The 15,739-nt window shown below is 37.9% G+C and overlaps 1 protein-coding gene across 4 annotated transcripts in view; it reads left to right on the plus strand.

The window, feature by feature from the left end:
• The window catches only part of LOC5567265, a 437,455-nt gene that overhangs the window by 141,588 nt on the left and 280,128 nt on the right, over window positions 1–15,739 (plus strand). For all 4 annotated transcript variants that reach the window (XM_021849478.1, XM_021849479.1, XM_021849480.1 and 1 more), the window contains exon 4: window positions 1,176–4,352. In XM_021849478.1, coding sequence (XP_021705170.1) covers window positions 1,176–4,352 — 3,177 coding nt within the window. The remainder of the gene's footprint in view (window positions 1–1,175; window positions 4,353–15,739) is intronic.

The raw sequence follows: 15,739 nt of genomic DNA on the forward strand, positions 1-15,739 counted from the left end.
ATACGTACACACCAATAAAGTATTCCGGTGACTTAAATGATTAATTGAAAGACTGCGCCATATTAAATTAATAGCTATCGATAGACCATTGATCATGCTTGTAGATCCGAAGGCCTATATTTGATGAAGTCTTTTGAGGGCCGGTATCCGTTGTTTTCTTATGGGACCCTCCATTATAAGAACACTTACCGCAACTATTAGTACAAGTGATTATATAAGAAATGAATGTAATGTGGAATGATACTAATAAAAAAATTAAAAAAAAAAAAGAAAAAGTACAAGTGAGAAAATGAGAAAAATTGGTGGTATCTCCACAATTTTGAAGCAATTAGAACAACGTTTTCAACTATTTTTATAGTGTCGGTTCTAATTCAATTAAAAAAGTAAAAATGGCACAACCGCATTTATAGCAACTAAGTGATCCATTTACCCTAAGGCAGCATCCATTTATTACGTAACGCTAAAATTGAAAATTTTCGACCCCCTCCCCCCCCCCTCCGTAACGCTTTTTGTATGATTTTTTTTTTTGATTTTTGTATGAGCCGTAACGCTTGAGCCTAATCCCCCCCTCCCCCTAGAGCGTTACGTAATTTGTGGATGCCGCCTAACTAGATTTTTTTTAAGCTTAAGGCGGTTTATCAGAACCCCTACCAGTTATGATTTAAAAATTAAGCGATTCCAAAAAAAAAACGCCCAGTCATTTAGACAGATAGACAACATTTGGAATTTATATAACTGAGAATTCTGAAATGTATTTCCAAACACAACACTGCAGCGCCCAGGGAAGCGTAATTTTGTTTTGTACAGAGTCATCATGTTTTTTATATTTTTTCTGACATATGACCCTTAGTTGATTCAAAATAGTGGGCTAACTGTATAATTGAGAATCCTTGAACGTTATTTCCTCATGGATCGTATTTAACATTATTACCTACTTTATCGCTACGAATCATTTAGCACAAAGGTATATCCTTCCGTCTTCTTTAGAATTTTTAATCATCAAGCCCTGATCATAGAAATTACTAAGATAGAATTTTTTCGGAGAGGTTACACAAATGTTCTGGAACACTTAAGGACGATACCTATGTATTCTCGAGTTTGCTTAAGCAGCAAATTGCTGATTACCAAGTGTAATTAATTATGTCTACCCTTTGCATTTTCTCCCCCATTCCCAGGTGCCAACTCTGAAGCCGAAAGTGAAAAAAGTAACGTTCCTGTTGGATGATTTACTGGTGGGCAGCGGAGAAGAAGAAGGCCCAGAGGAAGGCGAACGCAGCGAAGGGGATGAATTCGAGGAAGATGAAAGCGAACGATGTGTAACAAAAGACGCAACACAAGTCGTCGCTGGTGAATGGGATGTAAGTGATCCGTTGCACCTTCGCAGGGGGGAGGGTGGCGCAAGGGGTGCGACGAAAGTGGGTGGTAATGAAATATCAACAGAGACTATGCAAACAGATGACATTGTTTCTCTCGATGCTGATCACGTTGACGGTGTCCGAAATGTGACAAAAGGAAATGGGAAGCTCCGGTGCGCATGTCTGTCGCTGTTACATGGTCATGGTTGTCTCGACTGCCAGCATCTTGTCCGGCTCGAGGAAGATGCTTCGGTTCCAGCCGTCATCGATACTGCCTTACCGACTGGCAGCCTTACCAACACAAGTGCCTTGGTGGCCGTTGGGTGGATGAATTCCGATACACTGCCATGGGGAGGGAGGAAAATCGACGAAATTCCGGTGGAAAATGCATGGGAGCAGAACGCATGTGCAGAAACTGGCAACATTGGTCCTGGTGGAGACTGGTCGTCGTTGTCAGTTGGGGCCCAAACGGGCAGTGGATCGATCGATGCTAGCAGAAACAAGACTAACGGGGACGAGGGCAACATTGTTGACGTTCAGGATGTGCACGTTCGGGAACGGAAGGATAGCAGAAAGGGTGGCAGCACGGTCGAGGAAGGTGTTCGGGTTGGCCGAGTCGTGTCCGAAGTGCCTTTCGCCGAGCCTCCGAGAATCGATGAAACGGATTCGAACCAGCAGAAGCAGCAGCCAGTCGTCAAACAAGTAGAAAATGTTGTAACGTCAGTACCTACTGGTATTGAACAGCTGGAATTTGGATCCGTAAATCTGCCAAATTCAAACCAAGCGTGTGAAAAATCGATCCAAGTTCCATCGCCATTGCATCGTGCGTCGGTTGGTGCGGAAAATAGTGGCCATCGTGGGGTAAAAGAGGTTCATTTCAGTGAAAAGGAAAATTTCTACCACAAGGGCTCGGACAGTGAGAGTGAAAATTATTATGGCACTTGTTCTCCGCCTCCGCCTCCGTTGGTACCACCCAATGGGATTCCTTCGTCATACGGCCTAAATGTGGAAGTTACTCTCAATGCTCATATCAATGTCCGTGGATTAAGTGAATTTAACTTTTTCTCCAACTCGGGAGACAGGCCTGGTGAGGAATCCTCATCTTCCGCAGAGGAAAAAGTCCTTAAGGATAGTGCTACCAATACCATCAGCAACAGTGGCAGGAATAACAATAGTAACGTTACCCCATCAAGTGCTGACAGTGGAATTATTATTATCGACGATGACGTAGATGAGTGTGGCTGTGAAAGTGTTTCGACTGAAACCCAAATCTGTGAGCCTCTGCTATTGATAGCGGAGGAAAAGCCTGAAAAGAAATCCGTCGCTCAGTGTCGGGATCAGGATACGCAAACTTTCATCGGAAATTTTCTGTCTCCCAAGAAGACTACTAGTGAAATTAGTGTGCAAGTGTGTGAAAATGGCGATTCTGACCTACGGAATATCGATAGCCTAGATTCTAGTGTTAGTGAATCGGAAATAGACGAGCGAAAGGATTTACGGTTCCTGACCAAAAACACCGATCAATATCTTCGACCTCCAATCAGTTTTCTTAGTGAGAAGCACGAGTGTTTCCAGGCCAGCAATCGATTAAAGCGTCTGGAAGAACGGTTTCGAGGATTTGCCTATACGAAAAAGCTATTACGTGAATCGTTAACCTCATCGAGTGGGGGGCCACCACAGAATCTATCGTCATCCTTAAGCTCACTGTCGACTTTGCTGGCAGATTATACTAACACAAACACAGCATCCGTTTCATCGTCAGTGCCAGCATCATCGACTCCATCATTGACAGCAGCTGCCCGAGCTGAGCAAGAACAGGAAGAACAATCACATGCAGGCAGAAGTTTTGTGCCATCACGAAAAACATCATCCCTCAGCTCACTACAAAAGGATGTTTTTCCAACCCGAACCCAACTAGGCCATACTCTCGATCCGAAACGTAACGTTCCTGTTCTTCCACCACTTTCCTCCTCACTACTGTCCCTCTCGGCATCATCCCTACTTTCTCTTTCCTGTATCGATCTCGAACGCAAACAACGACAACAGCAGCTACAAGATCCTCCCCCCAAACGACAGCTCAGCCCTCCACAACACAACCCAAACACTCCTGAACAATCCCTATCCAAAGCGTCCTCTCTCCCGTCTCTGCTTCCTCAATACCTTTTCCCATCCCCACCATCTAGACCACCACCACGACCACCACAGTTACCCGAAGAGCCTCTCCTCGAGCTAGTCCCAAATCCACCTCCAAAACCCCTCCACAACCCAACCCTTCATCTAGACCTCCGCCCATCTGTTGCCACCCCGGAATCAAGCGTCGAATCGGAAGAGATCTGCACTATTTTCCCCGGTGGAAAACCCCGCATCGAAGATCCTTTAGAAGTAGTCGAAACCGTGTTCAAAGATTCGGAAGAAGAAGACTACGACATAATCCCTCATATCCCGCGAAGTGAAAGTGAAGAAAATCAAGAATTCCTCAACCTAGAGAAGCTCCTCGCGGCCGATCCGTACACCAATTGCGAGTTTGACACGCGGCACCTCAGCCAGTACGAGCCGAACGTCTACCAGATCCGCTACTGCTACGATGAGCTCGAGGAAGAGCTAGAGTCCGAGTCGGGAAGTGTCGGTGGATTGCTGATCGGTGCCGAGCGGGAACGGGCCCAGGTCAGTGTGAGTGACGAAGACGGGTGCGAGTGTTTGATCGAGGCGGTGCCCATCTATCGTACGTTGCCGATCGATATGCGCGAAACGGCCGGTACCCTGCGGGGGTTGCTCAAGAAGCCGAACCGGCCGCCACCGGTCCGGAAGAATCGGGTCGTGTTCGACGAGACGCGGAATGAGTTCTTCGACGCCGATTACATTATCCTGATCCGGGAGGACTGCCCGTACGACGAGGAGGACGAGGAACCGTGCACCTGCGGGGAACACGAGCTCGTTAGAATATGTTGTGACGAAGGCTGCAACTGCGGATACACGGACGACGGACGGACGCCTCCGGTGAGTGATTTTCTTTTTTTCTATTTTCATTTGTTTAAAGATTTGCCTGAATATTTGTTATGCGACTTAATAGGATTGATGAGAATCTGTTTTCATTTGTCATTACGAGTGATGTAAATAATCTCAAAGGTGATCATATATTATCTGGTAGGGAGGCACAGATACTTCAAACGGAATATGAAACAATACTTTTCCAAACTGCAAGATAACTCCAGCCCACCAACGGTAATCAAGGCAGGCTTGAGGAAAATTGCTAGTTTTCTTTTCTTGTGTACCTTTGATCTTCCCGGACAAACTTGGGAAAAGGGCCATAGTTTTCTGTGCATTTTATTTTCATTTTTATTCGAAATGAGTAAAAAGATGCGTGTTTCAATACTTTATATTCAATCAAAATAATATGTGCTATCGTGCCATTGTTTTTGGACGTGCAGGAATTGATTTTCAACTGATTGATGTCAACTTCGATGGAATGCGAACATATGTATGTTTTGTTTAATTACGCGCTATTTTCATGTTTGTCCTTCTTTAAGATCTGGGCTCACAGTGACAGTTCGTGACACCAAAAATCTCGGCTCACCTTGGCGTACAGACATTTTGTATCGGTTTCTCCCTCCCAGTATATTACCATGTCCGATGTTTTCCGCTACCACAAACAGCATGTTAAGGGCAGTCCATTAATTACGTAAGACAATGTTGGCGGTTTTCCGACCCCCCTTCCCCCCATGGTAAGATTTATTGTATGAAAATTAAAAATAATCTGTATGACGCGTAAGAAATCTGCAACCCCCCTCCCCACATAACCCCTTACGTAATAAATGGACAGCCCCTTATATGATTATGCTGAATACAGTGGCGCGGGAAGTGGGTAGGATAGATAGGACATGTACTACGCACAAAAACACGTGGGTAGGACAGTCAAACGATTGTCCTACCCACGATTCATAAAAAACCCGGAAAATTAAATTGAACTATTATCCAGATATATGTTCAATCTACATACAAACTCAATCAACGTCGTACTTATTTTTAAGGAGAATGAAAGACACGATAACTCATGGGAAACAAACTATAAAAATTGCTACAAGAAACCTCTTAAACCGTTAGAAAAGCAAATAGAGTAATCCGTAGAGAATTTCTGAATAAATCAATGGATGCTTTGTTTAAAATATTTACGCCCAACTCAGTATGCGTTGGGATAAATTGCCGTGAGCATTCCTGGAAGTAATTACTGAAAAATCCATTTAAGAAGGTCATTGATTTTTTTTGATGAATTAGTGGATTAATCTAATCCACTAATTTTCACATTGTGTTGTACACAGCACGATTGTGCTAATGCTAGCGACTTCAGAATGTGCGGTCACTATTGATATGACAGGGTGTCTACTACCTGGAAAAACCTGGAAAACCTGGAATTCTCAGGGAATTTTATTCAACCTGGAAAAACCTGGAATTCTCAGGGAATTTCGGCTACACTCAGGGAAATTATTTTGAAACAGTAATAGATGGTAGAATATGTGGTTTTTGTGACAAAAAATCTCCTCAACCATAAATTTTGTCGGCTGCGCCGCTATCAAAGCACTGAACATGTCAGTCCTTTTAACGATTTTAATTAATCAATATAAAACATGTTTAGACAAGGATTTAGAACTTAAGGTTGTCAAATTGGTAAAATCAAGTACAGTTTCAGTTGGGTGTCGTTCATGAGCAGTTGATAAGTTTAAAACTTAAAAAAAATACAAAATTGGTTTTTCGCCTATTATACGAAATAAATAAACACCTGGTGCAAAATTCTAGAGGCTTCAGAGAAACCTACAAAACCTATTAGACGACTATTCCACAAGCTCTTAATTATATTTTTCTAGTAATTTCTCCAGTGATTTCTTTTTGAATACCTACTTTCATAAATTTCTTCAAGGATGCTACATCCGATTTTTCAATGGATGCTTAGAAGAATTTGTTCAGGATTTGGTCCAAAAATCTTGAAGCGCTCTAACGCTTCCACAAAAGTTTATTCGTTTCGACACTTTTCCACAAAAACCTACAATAAGTACTAAGCCGATTTTTTCATTTATTCCAGGCATTTTCATAAGATTTAAATATTCATCCTCGATTACTTTCACGAATTGCTTAAAAAATTCTTCAGGCGTTATTCGATGATGTCTATTATAAACTTTTCAAAGAACTCCTCGATAAATTTGTTTCTAGGATTCCTCATTAAGTTCCTCCAGAAGTTTCTCTTGGAATGTCTCCAACATATCATCAAGATATTGTTGCTGCTTTGATATTTTTTGTGTAAAATTTCCCAATCTCCATAGATTTTTTGAATCTTTATTCAAGGTTCAGGGATTCGGTCCAAATACTTCAATAATTTTCTTCAAAACGTCTTGTAGAACATTATTTGGAGATAATATTTGTTTGTATTTTAGGATGAACTTCATCAAACATTAAGGAGGTCTTTTAAAGATCCTCGAAGGAATTCAAGGAAGTCGTACTTAGAACATACTTTCAAAATTCAACGCAGATTTTTTATTTTTTTCAAAACAATCTAAAAAATTGCTTGAAATTTTGATAAATAACTAGAAAATATATAAAGATTACAATGAAAATTGTTCAAAAAGCAAAATGGAGGAATTACTGTATGAATTTTTGAAGATACTCTAAACGGAAATGCTGGAAATTAATGGAATAATTTTTGGATGGATGATTCCTGATGTGGTTACCTTAGAAAAAATCCAGATTGAATTACTGAAGGTATAAAACAATTTTTTCGGAAGAATCATTTAGAAAGTTCATGAAAAATTTCAAAACAAACTCCTGAAGGGATCTACGGAGTAAAACGTGAAAGAAATATATAGTTAATAAAGCTGTTATACTGGAAATGTCATGAGAAATTCCAAAAAGGCCCTTAGAATCATACATATAAAAATGTCTGTTCAATGTAACAATCAAACTCTCATCTCGGTAGGTATCTCTTATTATTCATAATATATGTATGGTCTCGTTTTTTTAACTAGAAGTGTCTAAAGTAATAATTTCTTAAACCATCATACTACCAGCCTTAATTTCCCCAGAGAAAAAATGCAAAACGCTCTCCAGAAAAATATTGTGGGTACGTCAATGAAGTCCATACATCTGAATCTCATTTTAAGAGTATGGCCCTTTCAGATCATTGGATAAACATTTTCGATTTTTTTCCTAGATAAAGTTATTTTCGAAGATACTTTTCATTTGAAAAAACAAGTTTTTATTCATTTTAAATTAACTATTTGTATGTTTTGGAAAACTTCTTTAACCTGTAATTATTTTTTGAAACCTGGAAAACTCAGGGAATTTCATTTCTGTAAATGAGTAGACACCCTGTACGATCTATCAAAGCATTGTTGAATCTCTTGATAATTTTCAGAGCAATTCCTACACCACACTCTATAAAAGTTCTTGGCTGATTCAGAATTTCCATAGAAATTTCTTGAAATTGTTCTTTGTCAATCCCTGAAAAATGATTTGACCAAATTCCTACTGATATTTTGTGGCATCATTCATAAAAATATTTAGAGCAGATTATGACGATATTTTGAAAGTTTTTTTTTTCTTTGGATTTATTTATTGAAGAAATTCCATCAAATACGGAGTTTCTACGCGATGAAACATTTTTAACCCTTCAGTCGTCGTGCGGTTTGCCATTTTTCGAACCACAACGCTGAAGCTGTATAGGGCAAACGCTCCCTTAGTGGAGGTAGCTCCAATAGTGGAAGTAGTGTGTTTTGGCATGTTTCGCGCTAATAAATGATTATGTGATATTTTTGTATTATGTACGATGCGAAAATGGTACAAGTAATCGAATAATATTCATGAAATTTAACCGTAAAACTATTTAAAACAATTATTTTGCTTAATTTTTTTGCTCCTTTGCACCTATAGTGGTGCATCAGTACCCATAGTGGAGGGTCCCATAAGAAATCAATGGTTTGCGCCACTAAAGGAACCATCCTTAAAATATACCTCCACTAAAGGAACAGTGTTCCTATTATTGGTGCAAGGCTTTTTGCAGGGAAATTTTAAATGAATCGTGATTTTTATACATTTGAATGATAGAAGGATTTGAGATCTATCGAATGATACGTTAAAATCATATATTTCATGATCTTAACACCGTGTTTTAGCAGTTTTCCCTTAGGTGCACCACTAATGGTACACTTGCCCTACGATAAGCGAGATTTTTTCACCACTTTTGTACAAAATGCAACAGCGTGACGACTGAAGTGTTAAAGCATCTTTTGTTTTTTTCTGAAAACTTTTACTTCGGTGCAATAAAAATAAAACAACACGAATTTGCGAAATTGTTGCTGTTGTGAAGACAAACAGTTTTGCCTTTTTTTGTCAAATATGTTTAGAGATATTCAGATATTCATAGTTTTCAATATGAATCATAACAAAAGTTGATCCAATCAATGATCCTAAAGACGGGTCTGGTAGTAGGGTTTTTGAGAGACTTGGTTTCTATTTTTTGCATATCTCTATTATTAATCTCTTAGGTATCTATTTCAACCAAAGTGGTCTCTAAAGTCTCTTTTTGCTTATTCTGCTTGAATCTTGAAGCAAAATTGTACAGGCTCCAAAGAAACCTTCAAAAACTATAACGGGTTCTTCAAGAATTTTATCCTAGATTCTCAAAAAAATAGGTTCAGGAATCATCATAGTGATTTTATTTAGATTACTTTCAGGGACTCATACAGGGACCTTTCCAGAAATTCATCTAAAGATTTCTCCACCAATTCTCCCAGAAATTCTTTCGGCGATTTTTCCAAGGATTCTTAGAATAATTTATCCAGAATTCGCCCAAGGAACTTGAGAACTTCAAAGCTACTGTCTCCAGCAATTTTCCAAGTATAACTTTGATTTTTTTTTCAAAGCTATCCTTGAATTTCTTCCAGATATATTTTCAATAACCGCTTAAACCAAATTATCCAGCCTAGGCAAAAAATGTACAGAATTTCTTCCGAGGAAATCCATAAACGGTTGTTTCAAGAAACCCTGCAAGAATTCTTCCGCCTGTTCATGTGGATTGCTTCAAGAATTCATCCCTCGTTTGCTCCCAGAAATCCAAAACTCTTCACGGATTTATTTTTCAGAAAAATTTCTTTGGCGTTTCCCTTGAGAAATTCCTGGAAAAACTGCTTTCAAGGCTTACTTTAAAATAAAAATCAAAAAAAATACTGGAGGAATATCTGTAGAAATCTTAGATAGAATCTTTGGAGCAATAGCAGAAGGTATTTTTAGATAAATTTCTGGTTGAAATCTCATCTCAATTCTGGAGAAAAACTTTAAAGAAAATCTATAGAAATTTTTGTAGAGGTTATTGATTAAATTTTAGAAGACATTTTGACCAGGAATCTTGGAGTATGTCCCAGGGAAGTCAATGAGTAAATCACTGTATAAAATCTTGGAAAACTTAGAACTTTCTTGAAAGAACTCTGAAAAAAATCTTCTGGCGGAAATGCTTAAGATATTCTTCTAGTTATGTATTCCGGACACAACAAGAGTAAAAGTGTCGTCAAAACTGGCAACTGCGTTTTCAGTTCTGCGACCCGGATCGTTTTCGGATTTCTACTCCCGTATAGTACTCGAACGGGGAATTCAATTTATGCTGTTGGACAAATGTTGCCTATGCTGTGGGCAAACGATAAAACGGAACACAGCTAATCCTTGAAAAAGGCACAATACATGTGTCCGAAACGTCGGATGTAAGCAAAAATTCGTTTTTGAGTTTTATTTAAGACTGAAAGCCATAACCTCAAATAAAAAATCTTAGACGAAGTCAAAAAACCATTCTAACAGGGACGTTGTGGAAATGTTTTTAATTCTCCAAAGATTCCTGAACACTAGCATGTTTAATTTCGAGGCTACATCTAAAGCAGATTCCGTATACTCTTATTTTTCTTATTCCTGGCGTTACGTCCCTACTGAACCGAGTGCTACCAGCTTAGTTAGCTATAAAAACAACTTATTGTTCATGAATTTTCTTTTCTAATGCGTTTTTATATAACAAAATGGTTCTTAGATATATTTTTAAATTTTCGGATTAATGAAAAATGAAATTCAATGAATCAAATCCGATTGAAACCATTGATTCAAATAAACAACATTTTTTAACCATATGCATGGTTGTCATTGAATGAAGTTTATGGATTGCTCATTGGGACATTAGTAAGTATTGTTGTGAAATCTGTTGTTTTATTGTAAAACATCTGCATAAGTGCATTCATTTATTGAGGAAATCTTAAGTTTTTGAGCTTAAAAATTCCTTGATTTCTGTACATGTGAAGAAAAAGCGAAATCTAACAGCTGCGAGACAGGCTTTGTTTTAATGTGGACGTAATGTCAATACTTAAGAGTATAATTTTGAAATTCAAAAATCTGGCGGCCAGCTTGGAAATTGACACCATCTTGGTTTAAAGCGGTTGAATGTTTTTTTTACCATCTTAGCGCTCATCATGTTGAATTGTGAGGCATCCATAGAAACAAAACAATCAGAGTCTTTCATTCTTATCTCATCTCAGCTGTTAAATTGATTGTTCATTTCAATTAATGGGTTTTGACCAAATAAATGAAAGAATTAATGCTTCTCTGAACTTGAAGATATATCATTCTGATACCAAATATCCATTTTAAAACAAAATTCCTATCAAATTATCTGTTTTTTTTTCTTACGAATTAAGCTGAGAAGCAGGCTCTGTTCCAGTGAGGACACAACGCCAGGAAAATAAGAACAAGAAGAATAAGCGATACGATACGATATCCTTAAGATTCAACAAATGCTAACAAGGTAAAAAAAACTCCTTCTTTTCCCGTGTGGAACGGATGTGCCGATTGGAAATAAAAATGGTAGTTATCGGAACAAAGTTCAATGATTGTTCATAGTTATCTTAAAACTCCTTTTAGTACTAGCCTCCAAATTTACGAGATTCTCTACTAAACATTGAGATCTGCACAGCCGAGTAGTCGGTAAACAAATTTCCTGGGATCTCAGTAAATAAAAGCCGAGTATCAGCAAACCATGTTTCGTGTAAAAACACATTATAACTTGAATATATATATATATCGGAATTTACTGATAAAATTGAAGTTTGAAGCTACACTTGCGGAGAATATGAATGAGTGGGGGGAAACACAAAAGTAGACATAGCCAGTAGACAGTTTCACAAAAATCAAAATTTCTGGGATTCAACCAGTCACCCCCAAGTCCTAGTTGCAATACTAAAACAAACTACCAGACAAATTTTCATCCAATTTGGAGAAGATTAGGAGGTGCCTCAAGTCGAATTTGTGTTTTTTGGCTATTTTTTACATTCAAAAAATTCTACCGAGAATTTGGAAAAATGAAAATCAAAATAAATACCACTGGTTGAACGTATTATTAGTACTTTACAACTTTTGAGAACACTGCATGCCGATTAGAGATGGTTTTGACCTCATAAAATTGATTTCTGTTCATTAAAGAACCTGTAAAACATATATTTCTCTACAGTTTTTGTTCTACGAGATTCTAAACCACATGCCTAATCATAAAAGTTCAATCGTAGTATCATTCCTTTGTCATTTCTGAACATTTTTGTAGTACATCATTTTTGTATCCGAATTACAGATAAATTGTAAAAAATCGTCGGAAATACGACATTCCTCATTCCCCTGCATTTGGAGCTGCTGCCAAATGGCGCAATTGCTGACAAGTTACAAAATTGAACATAGTAGCTTTGCTTTTTCAATGATGGATGATGATTGAAGAAAACATCTAGCAACTGTCATCAACGCAGTCGTGTTTCAAACAACATTCTCATTTGATACCAAGCAATTTCATATGTGATATAGCCCGGAAGTCAAGCTTCTCGACTACCGATCTTGAGGATCAGAGTTTGATTCTTTTTTTCGAGTGAAACCATCGTTTATTATAAGCAGCATAGAAAAAGGACTAAAGGGGCAAATCACTACTTGAGCATTTCTCTTCATTCACTTAGGAGTGGGAGATTTTTGTGAGTTCTATTGATTAAAACTCAGCCACAAGATACACTTTTGAACAATAAATCGTGATGAAATTTGTTGGCCTCAAGTCATTTGGTCCATTGGAAAAAAACACCCTAAATGAACTCGCGTAATCAAACTCTGATCCTCAAGATCAGTAGTCGAAAAGCTTGACATCGGGGCTATATCACACATGTAAATGCTTGGCATCAAATGCGAATGTTGTTTGAAACACGACTGCGTTAATGACATTTGCTAGATGTTTTCTTCAATCATCATCCATCATTGAAAAAGCAAAGCTACTATGTTCAATTTTGTAACATGTCAGGAATTGCGCCATTTGGCAGCAGCTCTAAATGCAGGGGAATGAGGAATGTCGTATTTCCGACGATTTTTTACAATTTATCTGTAATTCGGATACAAAAATGATGTACTACAAAAATGTTCAGAAATGACAAAGGAACGATACTACGATTGAACTTTTATGATTAGGCATGTGGTTTAGAATCTCGTAGAACAAAAACTGTAGAGAAATATATGTTTTACAGGTACTTTAATGAACAGAAATCAATTTTATGAGGTCAAAACCATTTCTAATCGGCATACAGTGTTCTCAAAAGTTGTAAAGTACTAATAATACGTTCAACTAGTGGTATTCATTCTGATATTCATTTTTCCAAATTCTTGTTAGAATTTTTTGAATCTAAAAAATAGCCAAAAAACACAAATTCGACTTGAGGCACCTCCTAATCTTTTCCAAATTGGATGAAAATTTGTCTGGTAGTTTGTTTTAGTATTGCAACTAGGACTTAGGGGTGACTGGTTGAATCCCAGAAATTTTGATTTTTGTGAAACTGTCTAATAGCCAGGTATCAAATGGCTACATCTAAACGTGCCATCGATTGCGAAATGTCTGTAAGGTCTGCATCGGTCTTCTACCGGGAATCTCTGTCCAGATAGATTTAATCGTTTTAATTGTCACTAAAGAAAAAGGCTGAGGTTCGAAGAAAGCCTTATTTTCCGTGGAAAAGCAAAACGAAATGGTGCAGCTTGTCCTCCCACTCACCCCTTCAGTTACATGTTCATTTAACCCACATGTTTAAAAAATTGTGGAAAAAATTTTCAATATTATTAAAATAATGAAAAAAATATATTTCCATCACAGTTTTCCAACTTGTTACAATTCCCCTACAAGGTGATACACACTGAAAACATTCTACAAGCTCGATCAATGTGTTTTACACGTCAATTTTCACTAATTGTATAACACATCAATCGATGGTGTAAAACCAGTCGCTATCGGCAATGCAAATTCAAATGTAAAACACGTTAATTTACAAATTATTGAAAGCATTGCTATAGGTTTTATTACCGATTGGTGATTTTCCGATTCCACTACGGGTGCCCGGTTTCCCCAAAAATAACATGTTATTTAACATGTCACGCGTGAATGGCAGATATGAGTCCTTGTCATGATAGGCAAACTATGTCTACTAGTGATTGATATCACGTTCAAATCATGTGTAAAAGACTTTGCTATCGAACCAAAGTCAATTCTTAACAGAATCACAAGTTTTACACGTCATTTTACCTTGCAATTCGACACGACAGATCCACGAATCTATGACAAAAAGTCGAAAGGACAAAAGGTCGAAAGACAAAAGGTCGAAAAGACAAAAGGTCGAAGAACACAAAAGAAGGGACAAAAGGTCGAAAATATTTTTTCAAAGAAGGAAGAGTTTCCTATCATGCAAATCGTTTTCGACTTTTTGTCCTTTTGTCTTTCGACCTTTTGTGCTTTCGACCTTTTGTTCATAAGCCGTCAAATGAATACCTTAAGGAAATCATTTGCTTTCTGATAGAAAAACGAGGAATTTGAATAGTTCTATCGCACAACATAAAAAATAGTGATGGTATCTAAAGTAGCGACACAAATTCAGACTAAAGTAGCTGAATTTTCACATATTTTTTATCGCAAGCAAAAAACGATGCAAGTGTTCATTTTACCTTCACTATGTGGGTAAAATGAACAGCTGTTAGTGGTAAAATGAACATCATGCAAAAAACTTGAGCAAAACTAATATTTTTGAAAATTTTCATTGCATTTCCAAAAATATACCCATTAAAGGTTGTAACCCACTAAAAAAAATGAAAGTGTCAGATTTGACATCATATCGTAATGATATTCAGCTCACTAAAAAACCTCAAGATGACCTCAGCACGTATTTCCAAAAGTGGTTTCCTAAAATATTAGTTTTCGTTGATATATTCACTCTAATTCACCTCTTTATCAAATTGAACACTTCAATTTATGCTCTAAATCGTCTGTCTCTTCTTCGGAAATGATAGTCTCGGAGCTGTCACATAAAAAGGCCAATTGCCTAGATGAACAGTACTCCTTACTTTTCAAGCGATAAACGGAGAAATCAGAGTACCCAAAAAATGAGTTCTTCAAACTCAAATTTCAGTAACCTGCATTTAACATTCATCCACGGTCGGGGTTTTGTTTTGCCTCTCTCGCAACAGCAATGTTGTCAAAAACAGAGAGAGACGCACCAACCCAGCGTCGAAGTGAAGTTCAGTGGAATAAGCAAAATTTGGATTCTTTCTAGATTACCTAAGTTTAAGTTGTTTTAACCCATCACGGAGACTGCGAAAGCTAACGCTGGGTAGAAATTTTATCACTCTGAATAGTTTTTTCTTTCGATGTTGTCAAACGAAAACTACCTAATGAGATTGATTGATTTGACTTTATTAACGAGATTTTTAGCCCTGGGCTAGTTCATCTCGGGACCAACGGCTTTACTTCCCTTCCGAAGGAAGTCGTCACTATAACTTTTTACGTCATAAGTGACTATGTCGGGGATGGGATTCGATCCCAGGTCCTCGGCGTGAGAGGCGAGTGTTCTAACCACTACACCAGGTCTGTCCCCGTACCTAATGAGAGCTATATGCCAGTTAACCCAAATTTGGGTTATCCCGCGGAAGAGCCGAATTGAGTCAAAAGAAGTCAAAGTTGGGTTGATTTGTGGTTCCGTGTACATTTTGAAGGTACATTCTCTAAGAAGAAATACACGAAATCAGGCTGTTCTGGGCCAACACACCATGCGTGTTATTTTCACACAGCCTTAAAAATTGATTTTGTACTGATTTTTGTTTAATTTCCTCAAATTTCACGCTGCACAGATATGCTTAGTATGGCGGAGCTTTTAATGTGTCCTATGCTTTGCAAAAAAAAAAAAAGAAGTCATTATTTAACTATTCCAGAAGCAGCTATTGAGCATGTGTTAAAATCACACACAAGATGCATTGGTCCAGATGAGCTTGGTTTTGTGCGCATCGTGTTCAATTTTGTGTGATTTCTATCCGTT

Source organism: Aedes aegypti, chromosome 3 (genome assembly GCF_002204515.2).
Source record: "Aedes aegypti strain LVP_AGWG chromosome 3, AaegL5.0 Primary Assembly, whole genome shotgun sequence".
NCBI classification, from domain to species: domain Eukaryota; kingdom Metazoa; phylum Arthropoda; class Insecta; order Diptera; family Culicidae; genus Aedes; species Aedes aegypti.